General features: G+C 40.6%; 1 protein-coding gene across 2 annotated transcripts; it reads left to right on the top strand.

The window, feature by feature from the left end:
* The first annotated feature begins 269 nt into the window (after window positions 1–269).
* sb:cb1081 (sterile alpha motif domain-containing protein 9) lies at window positions 270–6,794 on the top strand. 2 transcript variants are annotated; one of them, XM_031585280.1, is made up of 3 exons: window positions 270–467; window positions 4,052–4,257; window positions 4,391–6,794. In XM_031585280.1, the coding sequence occupies exon 3, from the start codon at window positions 5,224–5,226 to the stop codon at window positions 6,535–6,537; it is 1,314 nt and encodes a 437-aa protein (XP_031441140.1). In that variant the 5' UTR covers window positions 270–467; window positions 4,052–4,257; window positions 4,391–5,223; the 3' UTR covers window positions 6,538–6,794. The 2 variants fall into 2 exon arrangements, with proteins under 2 accessions (XP_031441140.1, XP_031441138.1); XM_031585278.1 differs by lacking the exon at window positions 270–467 and adding an exon at window positions 2,205–2,267.
* The last annotated feature ends 13,834 nt before the right edge of the window (window positions 6,795–20,628 follow it).

The raw sequence follows: 20,628 nt of genomic DNA, 5'->3' as shown, positions 1-20,628 counted from the left end.
GCCTCTCTGTTTGGCCTGACCTTCGTCTTTACACACAGGCCTCTCTGCACTTAGGCCTCTCTGCCTGGCCTTACCTTCCTCCCATAACTTAGGCCTCTATGGCTGGCTTTGCATGACACTTGTTCTTCCTTCATGTTCACCACACCACTGTATTACAACCATGATTTTCTACAGCATCTTGCTTTCCTGTAGAGAAAACTTCTACCCATTTTGAAAACATATCTTTTCTTTTCTATTTGTAGCTGTTTGAATGGTTTGTTTGGTGGTGGGTGTGCTGCTTCAGGCATTCCCACGCCTCTGCCCAGATTGTTTGTTGTGCATATCACACACGCTTGACAAACATTTTTGTGAGTAACTTGTGAACCCTTTTTTATACCAATGTCTAGATATGTCAACCATCATCCCTCCTTTTGACGGTCTTTCCCATGTGTCAATTTTGCATAATGAGGAGACAGATGTTTATAGTGGTGAGTGCTATGTTTTCCTCTACTAATTCAACCACTCATTTTGTGTGCATTACCATAGTGTGTCTTTGCCCGTGTGTTCTCAATGTTTTGTTGTACAGGACCCCTGGTTCAGGTGTAAGTACTGTCGTGTCTGATTTGTAGGTCTGAGATAGGGTAAATATTTCGTTTTCTGATCCGATTAAAAAGCTTACCAACAGGGCACATCTGCTTACAGTCCGAAACACACTTTGTGTCACAATCTTTTCTCTCTCTTTTCCCCTCTCTGAACCACACTTCCTCAAACTCTCTGTTCTGTCCTGTGTGTGTGTGCTGTGCAATGCAGTTTCTCTTTTTCCATGTAGTCAGTTGCGTGTGCATTTGGTCATGTTCTGCTTTTTCTATCAGCACACTGCAGGGCTCAGTTACATTATCAGGACATAGTTTTCATTCATAGTTTTCATAATTTTCGTTCATATGTTCCTTCCTGTGTCAGTGTAGGTGTGTCTGTGTGTGTCTCTGTGTGTGTGTGTGTGTGTGTGTCTGTCTGTGTCTGTCTGTGTCTGTGTGTGTCTGTGTGTGTCTGTGTGTGTCGTTAAGTATTTTTCTTTAGCGTGTTGGTTTAGGAAGGAGCCACCGGACGAGACGATCGTTGTACAAGACAAGTTTTTACTGGCAAATGATAATAGCAATACAATACAGCAGTCAATGCAGTGCAGTCAAGCAGTCTGCAGTCAGCACCACATCGAGGGCTGGAGAACACGCGTTCTGATCAGATACAGGCAATGTTCAAACTTTTAGGGCCTAACCCAGTGATGTCATTCTGGGCCCCCGGGCCGCCCATGTATCGATCATGGGATGGTGACATACTGTCTCGTCCACTCTGTACATAGTAATAACACATGATTCTTGTGGAATTTTCCACTTACAGAACTTCTGTTTTTCATCTGCTGACACGCTTATTGTCTAAAAGCTTTCCCTGATCTGCGCCACAGACTGGCAAATAATGTTCTTCTCTCAAACTTAGTTTCCACTTGCCCTTTCACACAGCCTTCTGTCCCAGTTTTAACTTGCTGTCTCGTCTGGCTTTTTTCATTTGATACATTTGATACTTCAAATTTATCTTACACTGTGTGTGTGTCTGTCTGTGTGTGTGTGTGTGTGTGTGTGTGTACGTGTGTGTGTGTGAGAGTGTGTGTGTGTGTGTGTGTGAGTGTGTGTGGGTGTGTGTGTGTGTGTGTGTGAGTGAGTGTGTGTGTATTGTTTTTTTCACTCCAGTCTCCCCTTTCCCGTCCTCCTCCCCCACTCAGTCTGCTGATTCTCTGCATTTTTGCGCCCAATGTCCTTTTTCTCCGCATGCATAGCAGACGTCTGGGTCTTGGTTCTGATGTCCGCTATGCCCTCTTCCCCGTCCCCTGGCTCCATGGCCTCTGCCCCTCCTGCGCCCTCTCTGCCCCTCCCGCGCCCTCTCAGTGTCTGCCACTGCAGCAGGGTCAGAGTGGCTTTGTGCATATCCTCAGCTTGCTTTTTCAGTTTTGTATGTGTCCATGAGTTTTTTCAGTGTGGACTGCATGTGCTTCAATGTCTCTAAATTTGCCTGAGTCCCAGGTGATGCATTGCTTTTTCACCACCTGAGATATGTCACCTCTTAATCCATTCAGAAAACTATTTTGGGATTCTGTGGTGCTGTTAATCCACTGTGAGTGTTGTGTGCGTCAGTCAGTCGAACAAGATAAGGGTGGGAGGGGGATAAGGGTTCCTCTGGGTGGGAGGGGGAGTCCGAGGCCGGATCGACCTGTTTTAGAAGACACTGAGCAGAGTTTTGTGAGTCCCTGTCTCTCCCTGCCTATTGTCTTCTGTCCCTACTTTCAGCTTCTTTCTTCCACATTACATTACTGTTCCAGTCAGGTCTACAATCTCCCCCAATCTTCCCCCTTCCTAGCAGCGCCTACTTCTACTTCCATTTCCATTCGGTTTCGTAGTGGCTGCGTGCGCGTGGTGGGGTTGCCATAACCAAACTTTTACCTAGTAGGGCTGCTGCTACTGTGTGTGTGTGTGTGTGTGTGTGTGTGTGTGTGTGTGTGTGTGTTTGTTGCTGTTGGTTGTTTCGCATTTTATTTTCTGCTTACTTGTATCCACCTTAGTTGGCGGTTTTGGTTTTGTCTTTTTTGTCCTATATCCTGTGCTGGATGCTGGGTGTGTGTGTGTGTGTGTGTGTGTGTGTGTGTGTGTGTGTGTGTGTGTGTGTGTGTGTGTGTGTCCGGAGCCAAATAGCCAATCACATATTCATTTATTTTTTCTTGTCATGCGTGGCCTGTCCTATAGTCTGATCTACCCTTGGATTTTATCGTTTTGCTGTTTTTGTTTTATTTTCCCTTTTGATGTAAAAGCACTTATTATTGTTCTTATTATTATTGTTGTTGTTGTTAATATTAAAATTATTATTAGTAGTATTATTATTAACATTATTATAAACAGTATTATTATTATTTATTTATTTTAATTTTATTTGTTATGCTCTATTGTTTTGTTGTTCATATTCTAATGAGCCATCATACCTTAAATAGTTATCTTCCGGTTCCAACAGATGAGTTGTCCTAGGGCTTTCCCCTGACCTTCATGTCTCTCCCCTGACCTTCATGTCTCTCCCATGACCTTCATGTCTCTTTCCCCTGACCTTCATGTCTCTCTTCCCTGACCTTCATGTCTCTTTCCCCTGACCTTCATGTCTCTTTTCCCTGACCTTCATGTCTCTCCCCTGACCTTCATGTCTCTCCCATGACCTTCATGTCTCTTTCCCCTGACCTTCATGTCTCTCCCATGACCTTCATGTCTCTCCCCTGACCTTCATGTCTCTTTCCCCTGACCTTCATGTCTCTCCCCTGACCTTCATGTCTCTTTCCCTCTGGTTTTAACTGACAGGATACAAGGCTCCATCAGCTGCCTTATCAGCTGCCATGTTGTAATATTATTTTGCCTTCGTACACTTCCATGTGCTAACTCTATTTCAGTACTGTCTGAGGTTGACCCACTCATTTCTTGCGAGAGTTAAGACACGGATGACAGGAAGCTCATCTGGAGGCCACCCATCTTCAACTGTTTTGCTCTATCTCTCTAAAGGAGGTGGCCTATATCAAAAGACATGTTACAAGATATCAAGATTCAGTTTATGATAAATCATTTACCTTACATAAGTGCAAAGCAGTCTCTTTTTATACATATTCTCTCCCATCTTCGACCTCTCAAAATCAAACATGCAGATGCATAGCTATTTCCCCCGCCTTGTAAACTTCAGGAATCATGTAATTGTTTTAATCTTTAGTGTTTTCCCCTCAAACTTGCTATCCTGCATCTCACCCAAGGGCTGGGGTAGCTATTTTTAATTGTTTGTCAGACAGAAAACTTTTCAACGCCTTGTATCTGTTCTGTCATTAGTCAATAACTTCATCCCCGTCCCTGCTCACCCACACAAGCCTCATTATAGAACTTTCCCACAGGAACCATCATCACCAAGGGCCGAATTTGCCTATATTCCCTGACTATACGATCTTTTAACAGACTTTCCTAGACCTTGTCTTTATCTCATTGTTGTGGTTCTATGTTCACAGGTCATTATCTTCATCGGGCGCATCTTCCTAATCTGGCTTGCATGGACCACGAGACTACCTGAAGCGAGACAATCTGACTGTGGAGGAAGTTGAAATAGGATCACATTGACATGTCAAGTGTGTCAGGTGTCTGATGAACTATTCCCCTTGTCTTCCCCTGGCTAACTCCATATAAAGTCCAGGCCCAGTGCTTGTGCTGTATCTAGGTATGTGCTTGACCCTTACATTCCAGGCTTAATAGATATTGATTAAATGCAGATATCTGAGAACTAATACAGAGGTTAATTAAAAGCTGATATCTATACGCAACCCAATGTTTTTTTTTTTTCATTCTTTCAGCTACATAATCAGAGGATGTTGATAACCTGAAAAGCCAACAAGTCAAACACAGCAAAAAGCTTACTGAACAGAGAAACCCGGCAGGCCACACATTACATTCACACAGAATACATTTACAACAGACCACGAGCTCCCGATGGCAAATGCAGTTGAAGCGTCAGGCCTAGATGTCCTTCAGCCAGATCAGTTTGAGGGTGAAGTCTTTGATCAGGAGGATGTTCATCGCATTCAGGCCAGCTACTACAAGGGTGCCCCTCCTCAGTGGGTGAACTTCTACTTAGCAGAGAGGAGCGGAACGCCATTTGTAAAAAGAGACGGCTATGAAGAGATGAAAAGATGTATTGAGATACACAGAAGGAAAAGAAAGACCGTCACCAAGGTTAACCTGCTACACCAGCCAGGTAGTGGAGGATCTACCTTGGCAATGCAAGCTCTGTGGGATCTGAGGAAAGATTTCCTGTGCGCAAAACTGAAAGACATAGAAACTGTCTCAAATACCATTGCCAAAGATGTTATCAACCTGGCCAGCGTGCAAAATATCAAACAAAACAAAGGAAAGCCTATTCTGCTATTACTTGATAATGCCTACAAGCTGAAAGAATTTCGTACAAACTCTACAGAAGAGGCTTATTGATAAGCTGAATGATGTCAAAACCCTGCCTGTCATTATTTTGAACTGTGTCCGGAAAGTTGAATTCACAACCTGTAATCTCAACAACACAGTGCTCTTGAATGCAAAGCTTCAAATGGAGAGGGAGGGAGAGATGGGGGAGAAGGGGAAATTTGATCAACATCACAGGAGTGTCACTATGCAATTTGAAAATTAACACAATATGTTCCATGGTTTTAATATGATCCATGGTGATTTCTGCTCAGAATACACAGCAGATGTATGCAATGTCATAGTGCCCCCGAGAACAGAGACCAGAGACCAGCTCTTTGCAATTCTCGCCTTGGTCAATACGTACGCCCCTGGCTCTGACTTTCTTCTCAATCAGTGCGAGAAGTTTCTGCAAAACAGAAAACATAGCACTCATGGACCACCAATGTTTGAGGATCAGATGGGACGTTTCTCCGATCTCTTAGTTACGTACACCAACTTTGAGAACACCACGGACTATGTGCGTATAGCTCATCCAATGATTGCCACTAAATGTGTTCAATTATTTAGAGACCATGGCCTAAGTATGGGTGAGGTGACTTTTCTGTTTCTGCAGAACTTCTGCGCGAATACAGAATCTCCACGCCTGATGCAGACAACAAAGTCAATGCTCACTCTGCGAGAAATGCAAGGTAAAAACGAGGGGAAAGAAAGATTTTCCAAACTGATCCGGCACGTCTACGAAAAAGAGGGGAAAAACAAATGTAGAAGACTGTTGATGGAGGCTTCCAAGATCTTTCAAGAGCGGACAGGCTTCCCACAAGCTCTAGCACGTTGCTATTACCTCATGGTTGATAAAAGGTGGCCAATATATGAGAAGGACTACATCAATGCTGAAAAATGGGCAAAAGAGACCATCAAGAGACATCCCAATAATTCATTCATCATTGACACCCTGGGGCAAGTTCACAAACACCACTTGTTTCACTATGTGGGGAATGGAGAAAAGAAATGCCAATCTGAGGTATTGAGATTAGGACTTCTGGCTATCAACGCTTTTCAGGAGGAAGAAATGGCTGCTGAGAAGGAAGAGGCTGAAGAAAGTGACAATGAAGCCACTGTAAACTTTTCTTCCATTTTCAACACAAGGGGAAAGTTGGGATATCTGCAGGTTGCTGAGAAGCTTTTTGAGAGTCTTCAAAAGATCAACAGAGATTGGCGTGATGTCCTCACTTGTTCTAAAAGGATTCAAGAATCCTTGGCCGTTCAATTTACGCGCAAATCCCGGAATCTCACTATCAATCTCAGAGCAGAGGTCAAGAAGAGGTTTGGGTTTTTTGAAAAATATCTCACCTACTCCAAACCTGATTCCATGAAGGATGACCCAATTTACATCAGAAAGCGCGCCAACGACTGTTACGCCAAATATGTAGAAAAACCACCTAGAGTTTTGAAAATGATGCATGAGGATGAAGATGAGATGGAGGAAGATGTGATAGTAACTATGACTGATTTACAAGAATTTTTGAGGAGAGAGGACACCTAACGCAATCCAGAGTTCTACCACCTTGCCTTGCTCAAGCCTGCTGAGGACCAAAACCTCATGGATGTGGTCATGAAGATGAGGGAGTCTTATAACAACCTGTACAAGAAATACTTTCGCTCTCGTTACCTGGTGCCCCTCTACATGAGGTCTACAGAAGGCTGGCAAACCCTCAGTGAACTATCACTTAAGCCCTGGGAGATAGAGAAGGGAACACACAATGATGCAAAGGACACAGAAGATGAAGCAGACTCTGATCAGAAGAACAGAGAAGGAAGACTTCTCCATCTGATGCGTGTCCAAGGCAGGATTCAGAGACCAAATGTTTTGGCTTTTCTCGAAAACACGGTGATTGAGGTAGAGCCTCACAACAAGGAGAATGTCCTGGGAAATGGTGTCATATCCTTCTACTTAGGATTTAACATTAGAGGTCCAGTGGCCTTCAACATCAAATATGACCCAAATAGTAGTTTCAGATAACATGTATACGGGCCAACCAACCAAACCAAACCAACTTCCTGTTTATGGCCTACATGTGACCAACAAGCCGTCAGAACAGAAGGATTATTATGTGGTAACAGACATACTCTGAAAGGTGCTTGTAACTACTTTTTATTTACTTCTGAGGCCTGTAAAATATCTTGCATTGAGAACATTGAACACATATGACACAAACTATATTCTACTTATACACTATTATGTATATAACCTTCATGTTTATCACTTTGAATTGCCTGAATTACAAGTACGTAATAAAATTAATTACATTTTAACAATAAAATCAGTGTACTGAATCAGCTTGTTATTTTGTACCATTGATTGTATTTGATAAACATAATGATTCATATGGAATTATAACTAATAAAATAATAAAACAATAATTATTCCTTATATCCAGAATAAGAGTTGAAATTATATTCAATAATGACTGGGAGTTATAGAGTTTTCAATACAGTAACTATTAGAAAGACTGATTAATTTATTTATATAAAAAATATTGTCTGAACAACTCTCCAATGTTTGTCCATTTTTCAACAAACAAAACAGCATAAATAAAGAGTAAACGTCTTAAAACAATGACAAAATATTTGATATGTTAAGACTGATGAATATGGCTCATGAGAGTGGACATGCAACCCGTACCAACCCATATGCAATTAATAATGAGTGATGAACATATATACTATATGTGCTTTGCTGAATGATGCTTGATTCATGTCGTGCAATGATATAACCACTGTGTGCTCTCCTAATATATGGTGTGAAACATGCTAAATAACTGTGTGTGGAAATTGCTTGAGTTATGCTTACACAAACCTATATCCATATATGCTTGCTGAAAAAGTGTGAAATATGAAATGTGCTTAACCAACAAGAATGTAAAGCAGAACAATGTGTACTTTGAGAGAGTTTGCAAACTTCGCTGTGCTGTACATTGTGTAATAGTGGAGGGGGCAGGAAGGGGCCTCTGGGCCTGCGAGGAAGTGACACATGGGTCAGAGATGAACATATGTTGCTAAGAAGTGTCATGAAAAAGGGAGGTGGTTTAGAACGTGTATGCATGTGAGAGGGATTTAAAAGGCGAATGCAGTTTGTGTTCGAGAGTCTTATTAGTCTTGCGAGTAGTCTTAGAGTCTTTTGAGCTTTGACAATAAATACAGAAATACCAGAGTCCGCGTCTGCGTCTTTCCTACGGACTGAGCTACCCCCGAAAAACATGGCCTTCTTGCCTTAGTATCCCAGCCACGACCCCAGATCGGGAAACAAACAGGTCATCCGCAAGAAGCCGAGACCTCTTGAAGAAATAGCTACTTGGGACGGCTGGTGTGAATGGGTAAGACTGTCTGCTTTTCCATTTCAGGAAAAGAATACAATAAAGGTGACTGTGACTCCTTGTTGTATTTGGGGCTGAAACACACTCTATAGGGAGAAGAAAAGTATGACATGATGATCCGAACTAGCCTGGTTTTTAGATAAGTGTGTCGAATAGCCATAAATATTAATTGTGAGAGCATTCGAAAGCTCACGTGTAAAAACACTCAGTTTATATCTATAGGCGGACACAAATGATCTTATTCTTCAGGCTTAAAATCAATATATTCTGATAACTACTATATATCATATGAACTTCCTGAACAATCTTTTGTTTAGGCAAAGACTGAGGCAATGGTAAACACATGTGGGCATAAAACCAGGTACTATTGGATCACAGTTTTGTAAGCCTTTTCCCTCAGATAAAAAAGAAATGCATATTTACATATGTACAACACGCATAAATGTATAAAACACTGACACATACACGCTCACACTCATTGCTGACATCTCCCCATGGGCCCTCCAGGGTCTACCTGTTCAACTGCTCATCTTCGTAACATTAGATATGGTTTGATCAGGAAACTAGTTTTGGTATCTTCTTCAAATTCATTTTGATGACATATGGTGTTGGGGATCATTTCTTGGCCCACTTTGGGCCCCTTTTGAGCATCAATTGAGCATTATGTTTATGCCACGGCCTAGCTGAGTATTGCTGCTGACCTTGGCTACTTTCAACAGCATAACACACCATGTCAAAAAGCTCATATCATCAGTTCACTTTAATCAAATGGTCTCCACTGTCACCAGATCTCAATCCAATAGAGCATAGTTGGGACGTGGTGGAACAGTGGATATGCATCATGACGATGCCCACAAATCAGCAGCAACTCCAATCCAAATATGGACTAAAATCAAGCACAATGGCAACAGGGGCAAGGTCTCTGAGGAATGTTTCCAGCGCCTTGTTGAATACGCCACAAAGAGTTAAAGCATTTCTTAGGACAAGGGGGGTCCAATACTAGGAAGGTGTACCTACTGAAGTGGCCAGTGAGAGTATACAACCAACAATAAACTGAAGCAGTTCAAAAAACAGAGATTCTCAAGGTTGATGGTTCAACTGGACTATTGATTGGGATCATTCTAGTCTACAGCACTGGTATTTAAACACTCACACGCACGCACACACGCACGCTCACTCGCAGGCTCACTCGCACACGCACACGCACACGCACACACACACACACACGCACGCAAGCACAAGCACACACACACACACACGCGCACGCGCAAGCACACGCACACTAACACACTCATAGTACAAGTACATACTGTACATTTCTGTAGTATCAGAGTAGAGACTTGCATTTACACCTATCCATGATTCTAATGTATTTTACCTACAGGTTACTCAATAGAAATAATGTCAGTGTAATGCGATATCAGAAACATTAGCCAGATACTCTACTGAGAGACCAAAAAAAAGATTAGACATCAAATAGAAAATCGTTACTTGAGGCATGCACCTCTTTTTAAAAGTCTACCACGTTTTGTGCTTGACAGAGGTCCTGTTTGGGGGGAAAAAAAACAGATCTTGCCAGTCATACTGGACAAACTGCAACCATGTCTTCCACACCCAAGAAGCACCAGTCATTCTGCTCTGAGCTGACGAAGGGTAAGCCGGTGACAGGAGATGGGCCTTGCCCACAGCTGCCAGCTGCAGTCCGGTGGCTACCACAAGGCCACCGCTGTTTTCGGGAGGTACCTGACGGTGAACGAGAACCGCAACGAGTTTCAGGGCTGGCTGAGAGATCAGGGCGGAGCCAATGCCAAGCAGCAGGGTGACTGCTACCACACGCTGAGGGAGTGGAGCAACAACAGCCTGTAACCCCATGCAGCTATCGCATATGTTACAACAGCGCCCCCTTCTGCCCAGGAGAATGTAATAAACCTGTAGGCAGTACTGTGCATGAGTTACATAGCTACATGTCATATAATATTTTTTTTCTTAGTGCACTAAATCTTGTAAAAACACTGTGACAGAAATCTGGTATTACTGCTGAGACTGATATTATGGTATATATCAATATAGACTATTAGTGGACTAGTGGTGGACTATTATAATCCCACAATAGTCCATAGCATTGATACATTCTATGTGAGAACCATGGCTGTTTTTTTCTGCTGTATGTTTGTTACAATAAGGATTACATTAAGGGATGTTTCTTGCTGTTTCTATGGTCAGGTTCTCTTTTAAAGCCACTGTGAGTTTTGTCTAAAATAGAGTGACCTAGCCAGCAAAAACCCAGGTGTTTGTTTGTCCTATACATGACCTCATACCATTACTATGCATTTCAAGATTGCATCTCAAAAGTGGAAAACAAACATCCCAACATACTTTTGCTTTAGGAAATAACTCATGGATGCAGTTGAACGTCTGTAACAGACATCTCATATGATATGGACCCAACGCCTGACAGTTCTACTTGTTCAAAAAGAAAATGCTTTGTCTCAATTTAATTTATAGTCAGGTACACTCAAAAAACTTGGTGCACTCAGAAATTAACCCTACAGATTTACTCATAATTGACACAAACAAAACAAGAAATGAAAGTAAACTACAGATTTACTCATAATTGACACAAACAAAACAAGAAATGAAAGTAAACTACAGATTTACTCATAATTGACACAAACAAAACAAGAAATTAAAGTAAGCTACAGATTTACTCATAACTGACACAAACAAAACAAGAAATGAAATAAAGCTACAGATTTACTCATAATTGACACAAACAAAACAAGAAATGAAAGTAAACTACAGATTTACTCATAATTGACACAAACAAAACAAGAAATGAAAGTAAACTACAGATTTACTCATAATTGACACAAACAAAACAAGAAATGAATGTGAGCTACATATTTACTCATAATTGACACAAACAAAACAAGAAATGAAAGTAAACTACAGATTTACTCATAATTGACACAAACAAAACAAGAAATGAAAGTAAACTACAGATTTACTCATAATTGACACAAACAAAATAAGAAATGAATGTGAGCTACAGATTTACTCATAATTGACACAAACAAAACAAGAAATGAATGTGAGCTACAGATTTACTCATAATTGACACAAACAAAACAAGGAACAAGAAATTGAACAATCAGCAGGCTCTGAAAGGACCTTAACTATAACTGCGGTGGCAGCCAATAAAAACATGTCCTGTCACAATCCTCTGTATGGAACGCCAGCATTCTCACATCTAAACCATGACACTTGATTAATATGCAAACTCCCTCAGGCAGTGTTCCTCCATTTACATACAGTAAATCCCTTGAGGGTAGGAACCTCAAACTGCCCTGACCAGTTTATAAGAATGGGTGTTACGTGAAAATTCACACTCAAGTTTACCTCGGACTCCAGAGTTGTGTATAGGTATATTTTTATTCACTATTAAACACATCACACAAGGTTTATATAGGTTAAAGTTAGCGTTTCTCTGACGCCAAGGCACTATGTCAGCAGAGATAACCATATGATGGGCTTCCCACGTCTGAGGTTATCTTGCTATGCTTTCTTTGCAACGTAATGCATCAGCAAGGCAGAAAAGAAGGACTACTATAACTTCTTATCAGCCCTTGCTTACGCACCCACACAGAAGGTACACTTTTAAACACACTGGGGCGGCAGTGGTACAGGAGGTAAAGAAGTCGTTTAGTAATCAGAAGGTTGCTAGTTCGATTCCCTGTCAAAGTGTCCTTGAGCAAGGCACTGAACCCCTAATTGCTCCTGATGTACAGTGTGCCATCAGTGTAAATGTAAAATGTGTATACATTGTAAGTTGCACATATGTAAGTCGCTTTGGATAAAAGCGTCTGCTAAATGACTAAATGTAAATGTAAACACATACACAGAGAAAGAAACATCATGTTTCAGCTCACAAAGGCATATGATTAACACACATATATATATACTTGATTAAAGTCAGGTTTCTCTATCAATGGGCATCTTAGTGGGCGTCTCAGATAACACTTTCATATAAAGGGCACTACTCATCTTCTCATGTCACTGCACTACATCTTTCATATCACTGGAACAGAAATCTGGTATTGTGATATATATCAATATAGACTATTAGTGGACCTGTGGTAGACTAATCCCACAATAGTCCATAGCATTGATACATTGTATGTGAGAACCATGGCTGTTTTTTCTGCTGTTTGTTTGTTACAATAAGGATTAAATGAAGGGATGTTTCTTGCTGTGATTATTGTCAGGTTCTCTTTTAAAGCCACTGTGAGTTTTGTATAGAATATAGCGACCTAGCCAGCAAAAGACGAGGTGTGACAGGTATGTTTGTTTGTCCTTCACATGACCACATACTATGAAAATACATTTCAGGATTACATCTCAAAAGTGGACTGGCAATCTGCTTTTGGAAATAAATGATGGGTGCAGTTGAACGTCTGTAACAGACATCTCATATGATATGAACCAAAGCCTGCAAGTTTTCCTTGTTCAAAAAGAAAATGCTTTGTCTCAATTTAATTTGTAGTCAGGTACACTCAAAAAAGCTTGGTGCCATAGAAATGAAAGTAAGCTACAGATTTACTCACAACTGACACAAACAAAACAAGGAACAAGAAATTCATCAATCAGCAGAACCCTAACTGAAACTGTGGTGGCAGCCAATAAAAACATCTCCTGTCACAATCCTCTGTATGGAAAAAAGCACGCCAGCATTCAGTATGTCCCACTTCCAAACCATTACATGCAAAATAATATGCAAACTCACTCAGGCAGTGTTCCTCCCTTTACAGTAAATCGCTTGAGGGTAGGAACCTCAAACTGCCCTGACCAGTTTATAAGAATGGGCATCTTAGTGGGCGTCTCATATCAGACATTCATATAAACGACAGTACTCCATTGTGTCAGTCCACATTGTGCAGAAAAGACTCACACAGGTAAGATGATCTTCATGAAACACTTCTAAAACTATTAAGCAAACCTAAGCTAAAATCAATGATAAATTAATAACTTTTTCTCTCAAATCTCGTCTCGTTTAAAATTAGTCCAAGAGCTTGAACTACAGAATTCTTATCAATCATCTAGAAAACTGGGTTGGTCTCCCTGAAATGCGTTCTTATCTATTTCCAAACAAACATTACTCAGAGACAATACTGTGTTAGTCTTAGGAATTTTGTGTCAAAGACATCAGACATATCTTTTGGTGTTGTACAAAGAGGCTGTCTTGGTCCCTTCCTTTTATCATTATATATGCTACCAGTAGGTTATATCTTCAGGAAGAAAGAGAGAGTATATAACTCCTGTTTATACTCATGTATATTTATTATGAAAGGGATGATGTAAAGTCCGGCTGATTGTGGAAAAATAAATCCCGACGGGACGTTTTGTCCTGCAGGGATTTATACGTTTAGTGACCGGACTACTTGCGGAATGATATGAAAGATGTGCATTAGAAGCACAAAACCTGTTGCCAATGACAGCGGCCATTATAAAGAAATACTTTTTGGAACATTCTCAGGAGCCGTATAAATAAATATTTATATATGCTACCACTAGGTTATACTTTCAAGAAGGAAGAGAGAGTATATTACTCCTGTTTATATATATATATATAGGGCTGGGCAACAAATTTTTTATCGCGATTTATCGCAATGATTTCCCTGATTAATCACGATTGATCGCATTTGTACACGCAAAATCCAATAATTAATTCAAAAGTAGTGTAAAGCGCACTTTTATTTTAAATGTTCTGCCATATGAAAGTACCATAACATTTGTTGTGCAAACACTTTTAACATCAGCATTTTAATACAGTAGCAGTTAAATTAAATATTCAGTGTAAATCTCAACTTAAACAATGTTATCAAAGCAAATACAAAATTAAAGCTCATTGCCACTGCCAGGGCATTCATTTTATCCTGTTTGTTATGAAAAAGAAAAAAACTGGCCACGAAATCCTGAGCCACAATCATATCATTAAAACTGGCAATTTCTGAGGTAACAGCAGAAACATTTTACTTTCATCAGGGAGCAGCATAACCAGTCTATGTTCAGTACCAAATGTCCCTGTTAGAGTGAGAAACCAGAAAACACTTTCAGTGCAGTTTGTCAATTCCTAGAACTTGACACTGTTATTTTAAATGTACTGCCATATGAACTAAGTAAGGGATAATGTATTGTCCGGAGGTCATTATCCAAAAATAAATCCCGATGGGGCGAACAGCACCCCGACGCGCAGCGGAGACAGCGGTTGCCAATGACAGCGGTCAATATCTTTTCGCAGCGGTGAATATCAAGAAATATTCACCTGCGAACGTTGGGATGTCCGATCCAAATCAACGGTACTTTTTGGAACACTTGAAGAGCCGTGTAAAAAAAGTGCCATAACATTTGTTGTGCAAACACTTAACATCAGCATTTTTATATAGTAGCAGTTCAATAAAATAAATACTTTGTGTAAATCTCAACTTAAACAATGTTATCAAAACAAACACAAAACTAAAGCTTATTGCCACTGCCAGGGCATTAATGTCAGAGTGTGGTGAAGCACCAAAAGGTTCACTGCTGGCAGCTACTGTGCTGTACGTAGTCTGCCGAAGCCTCGCTCCACTGTCTGTTTCGTTGAATGATTTGCTGGTATCAACTGTGTGTTGGTGCATTTAGGTGATATTTTAGACTGGAGGTCTATTTCGATAGTTTAGATTTTTTTTCAGTATTTGTGAAGTGAATGAGCTGTGGGAGCACCAGAAAAGTGAGCGTCTAGCAGCGGTTATCACATGTATGCGGGATGGATTAACGAACGGCCCAGGCCCAGGGGCCCATGAGCTCAGGCGGCCCCTAAGCCAGAGCCTCTGTGTGAAGTCGCTGTTATGTATCTCTTATTTGTGGTTGAAAAAGGTGTATTTTGATTTAATTGAGTGTACCTGTGCTGTGTTAGAAAATGTGCATGTGCGCTAGGGGCGTAACTATAGACAATGCAGCCAGCGTGGAAGGTTCGTAGGCAAAGCAGACCCTGCTTTCTAAATTTTTCCGAACATATGGATGTCAAAGTGTCGCTAGTTTAATGCGACAGTGATCAAGGATGATTTTTTTTTGGACTATCACAGATCCCTTATGCTATATATTCACTCAAAATGGCAAACCTGTCTCTGTCATGGTTTTCATAATTTTTAGGGGGAAATCGTCAGTAGCAATCTATAACACAATTATATGCTTATCGTACATACACTATAGAAACTATTAAAAAGCCGATTCAATTAAATGAATAATTTGTTATTTAATTAGTTATTTTTGTCATATACAGATATGCAATGATGATTGCTGGGTAATATGTATCTTGTTCGCCAATGTCAAGTCTCTATTTGATCATGTGACGGGACGATACAATATAGCTAGTTTAGGCGCAGAATCTGAACGTCAAGACCTACAAGCTGACTGAGTACAGTCAGAGGCACAGTGCACTTGCCGAACGACGCCTTTCAAACATAAAAGTGGTAATGCATGATTTACTCTTTCAATGGACAGGATAGCCAGCCCATTCAGCCCTCCTGCCCCAAGCTGCCCCTCAAGTAGGTCTTAATGAGTTTCAATTTGGAAAAGAATCACTCGGCTGTTGCCCTGTCACATGTAATGTCAGAAACAATAGCAGGGCAGTGCATCGAAGGTGGATGTTACGGAGTAAACTTTGACCTGTTTACTTTCCCAATACAATAGCCAAAGTATCTAATTCGACCGTTAAATCCAACACATTGTTGGTAAAATATACAGTATATATATACGCCTAATGGTGTTTGTGTGTGCGTGCATGTTTTGCGAGCGCACAATTATTTTCTTCACCTTATAGTCTTCACCTCCCCAAGATGACGGCGAGTTGGCACGTTGAAGCAACGTCTATGCCCTTCTCCATGTTTGTTTATCCGCCCATTCTTTTCTTTTCCGGTTCCGCAGCATTTAGCAGCAGACTTTTACAAAATAAAAGCCTGTAGGCAACAGACTTTTACAATAATAAAATAAATAATAAAACCTGCGTTAACGCGCGATAAAATAATTGTCTGCGTTAAATAATTGATTCGTTAACACGATAATAATGCGTTAACTTGCCCAGCCCTAATATAGGTCACTAGGTTATATTTTCAGGAAGGAAGAGAGAGTATATTAATTAGAATTGATTAGAATTGATTGTATAGTCCTACTACTTGTATATAAAGCTTTAAACGATTTAGCATCGTTTTATGTCTCGTCACGAGCACTTAGGTCCTCTTCAGCAGGTTTTTTAAAAGTTCCCAAAGTCCCCAAAAACAAAATGGGGGAAACGGCTTTAATCCACTTTGCACCCAAACTATGGAACACTCTTAAAAAATGTATTGGAGACGCAGACATTTTTAAACGACAACTGAAATGTTAACACTTTTCTCTTTTTTATTATGTCAATTTGTTTTTTTTCTTTGGATTCTTTCAATTGTTGTATTGTTTTACTTAGCTGACAGACTTTCCTAGAATTTGTCTTTATCTCATTGTTATTGGTCTATGTTCACAGGTCATTAACTCCATCGGGCGCATCTTCGTACTCTGGCTTGCATGGACCATGAGACTACCTGAAGCGAGGCAATCTGACTGTGGAGGAAGTTGAAATAGGGTCACAATAACATGCCAAGTGTGTCAGGTGTCTGATGAACTATTCCCCTTGTCTTCCCCTGGCTAATTCCTTCCATTTAAAGTGCTGGCACAGCGCTTTTGCTGTATCTAGGTATGTGCTTGACCCTTACATTCCATGCTTAATAAATATGGATTAAATGCAGATATCTGAGAACTAATACAGAGGTTAATTAAGAGCTGATATCTATACGCAACCCAATGTTTTTTTTTTCATTCTTTCAGCTACATAATCAGAGGGTGTTGATAACCTGAAAGCCAACAAGTCAAAGACAGCAAAAAGCTTACTGAACAGAGAAACACGGCAGGCTACACATTACATTCAAACAGGATACATTTACAACAGACCACGAGATCCCGATGGCAAATGCAGTTGAAGCGTCAGGCCTAGATGTCCTTCAGCCAGATCAGTTTGAGGGTGAAGTGTTTGATCAGGAGGATGTTAATCGCATTCAGGCCAGCTACTACAAGGGTGCCCCTCCTCAGTGGGTGAACTTCTACTTAGCAGAGAGGAACAGAATGCCATTTGTAAAAAGAGACGGCTATGAAAAGATGAAAAGACTTATTGACGAACACAAATGGAAAAGAAAGACCATCACCAAGGTTAACCTGCTACACCAGCCTGGTAGTGGAGGGTCTACCTTGGCAATGCAAGCTCTGTGGGATCTGAGGAAGGCTTTCCAGTGTGCAAAAGTGGAGGACATAGTAAATGACTCAAATGACATTGCCAACGACGTTATCAACCTGGCCATCATGCCAAATATCAATCAAAACAAAGGAAAGCCTGTTCTGCTATTACTTGATAATGCCGACAAACTGAAAGAAAATTTCGTTCGAACTCTAGAAAAGAGGCTTATTGATAAGCTGAATGACGTTGAAAGCCTGCCCGTCATTATTTTGAACTGTGTCCGAAAAGTTGAATTCACAGCGTGTTATTTCAACAACACAGTGCTCTTGAAAGCAAAGCTTCAAACGAAGGAAAGGGGGAAATTTGATCAACATCACATGAGTGTCACTGAGCAATTTGAAAATGAACACAATATGTTCCATGGTTTTAATATGATTCGTGGTGATTTCAGCTCAGAATACACAGCCGCTGTATGCAATGTCATAGTGCCCCCGAAAACAGAGACCAGAGACCAGCTCTTTGCAATTCTTGCCTTGGTCAATACGTACGCCCCTGGCTCTGACTTTCTTCTCGATCAGTGCGAGAAGTTTCTGCAAAACAGAAAACATAGCACCAACGGACCACCAATGTTTGAGGAGGAGATGAGACGTTTCTCCGATCTCTTAGTTACGTACACAAACTTTGAGAAGAGCACAGATTATGTGCGTATAGCTCATCCAATGATTGCCACTAAATGTGTTGAGTTATTTAGAGACCAAGGCCTAAGTATGGGTGAGGTGACTTCTCAGTTTCTGCAGAACTTCTGCACAAATATAGAATCACCAACGCTATATTTGCAGACAATGCAGACAACAAAGTCAATGCTCACCATGCGAGAAATGGAAGATGAGGAGAAAGAAAAATTTCCCAAACTGATCCAGCACATCTACGAAAGAGAGGGAAAACACAAGTGCAGAACACTGTTGATGGAGGCTTCCGAGATCTTTCCAAAATGGCCGACCTTTCCACAAGCTCTCGCACGTTGCTATTACCTTATGGTTAATAAAAAGTTTCCAATAAATGAGAAGGACTACATCAATGCTGAAAAATGGGCAAAAGAGGCCATCAAGAGACATCCCAATAATTCATTCATCATGGACACCCTGGGGCAAGTTCACAAACACCATTTGTTTCACTATGTGGGGAATGGAGAAAAGAAATGCCAATCTGAGGTATTGAGATTAGGACTTCTGGCTATCAACGCTTTTCAGGAGGAAGAAATGGCTGCTGAGAAGGAGAAGGCTGAAGAAAGTGAGAATGAAGCCACTGCAAACATTTCTTCCAGTTTCAACACAATAGGAAAGCTGGGATATCTGCAGGTTGCTGAGAAGCTTTTTGAGAGTCTTCCAAAGATCAACAGGGATTGGTGTGATGTCCTCACTTGTTCAAGAATGATTCAAGAATCCTTGGTCGTTCAATTTACGCGTGAATCCCGGAATCTCACTATCAATCTCAGAGCAGAGGTCAAGAAGAGGTTTGAGTTTTTTGAATTGTATCTCACCTACTCCAAACCTGATTCCAAGGATGACCCAATTTACATCAGAGAGTGCGTCAACAAATGTTACGCCAAATATGTGGGAAAAGACGAGATGGAGGAAGATGCGATAGTAGCTCTGACTGATTTACAAGATTTTTTTAGGAGAGAGGACACTTCCGACAATCCAGAGTTCTACCACCTTGCCTTGCTCAAGCCTGCTGAGGACCAAAACCTCATGGATGTGGTCATGAAGATGAGGAAGTCTTATAACAACATGTACAAGAAATACTTCCGCTCTCGTTACCTGGTGCCCCTCTACATGAAGTCTACAGAAGGCTGGCAAACCCTCAGTGAACTATCACTTCAGCCCAAGGAGATCGAAGAGGGAACACGTAATGATGCAAAAGACACAGAAGATGAAGCAGACTCTGATCAGAGGAACACAGAAGGAAGACTTCTCCATCTGGTGCGAGTCCCAGGCAGGATTATGAGACCAAATGTTTTGGCTTTTCTCGAAAACACAGAGATTGAGGTAGAGCCTCACAACAAGGAGAATGTCCTGGGAGATGGTGTTATATCCTTCTACTTAGGATTTAACATTAGAGGTCCAGTGGCCTTCAACATCAAATATGAAAAACACTAATTACCCTTTGAGCAGGAGTTTCAAATAACCTGTCTACAGCCGCACTTTGGGCATTCTAACTGCAAACCAACTTCCTGTGTATGGACTACATGTGACCAACAAGCCAGCAGAACAGATGGATTATTATGTGGTAGCAGACATACTCTGAAAGGTGCTTGTAACTGCTTTTTATTACTTCTGAGGCCTGTAAAATATCTTGCATTGAGTATACAAAACGTATGATACAAACTATATTCTACTTATATACTATTCTATATACAGTATAACCTTCATGTGAATCACTTTGAATTGCCTGAATCACAAGTATGTAAAAAAATTGCAATGTATTACATTTTAAGAATAAAATCAGTGTACTGAATCAGCTTGTTATTTTGTAGCATTTAGTTTATTTCATGAACATAACGATTCAGATGGAATTATAACTAAGAAAATAATAAAATAATACTTATTCTTTATTTCCAGAATAAGAGTTGAAGTTATATTCAATAATGACTCGGAGTTATAGAGTTTTCAATACAGTAACTACTAGAAAGATTTATATAACCTTATCTTGTTAAGCTTTTTAAACTCTCCTATGCTTGTGCATGTTTCAACAAACAAAACAGCATAAATAAAGAGTAAACGTCTTAAAACAATGACAAAAAATCTGATATGCTTAGTTTTAAAATCAATATATCCTGATATATAAATCAAATGCAGTGGAGCTTTCTCCATCTCCCCCTGTTTTCCCTACTACTGGTTCATTGTCCACCTCCACCTCCGTCTCCACCTCCTCATCTCTTTGGCCAGATGATCTTCGGCTGGAT

This window comes from Clupea harengus, chromosome 18 (genome assembly GCF_900700415.2).
Source record: "Clupea harengus chromosome 18, Ch_v2.0.2, whole genome shotgun sequence".
In the NCBI taxonomy this organism is placed as follows: domain Eukaryota; kingdom Metazoa; phylum Chordata; class Actinopteri; order Clupeiformes; family Clupeidae; genus Clupea; species Clupea harengus.
The sequence above is the reverse complement of the archived record's forward strand: the minus strand, read 5'-3'. Positions and strand labels throughout refer to the sequence as shown.

Bases quoted from the DNA above. Each gene is read 5' to 3' on its own strand.
- sb:cb1081 (XM_031585280.1), top strand. From the start codon at position 5,224: ATGTTCCATGGTTTTAATATGATCCATGGTGATTTCTGCTCAGAATAC.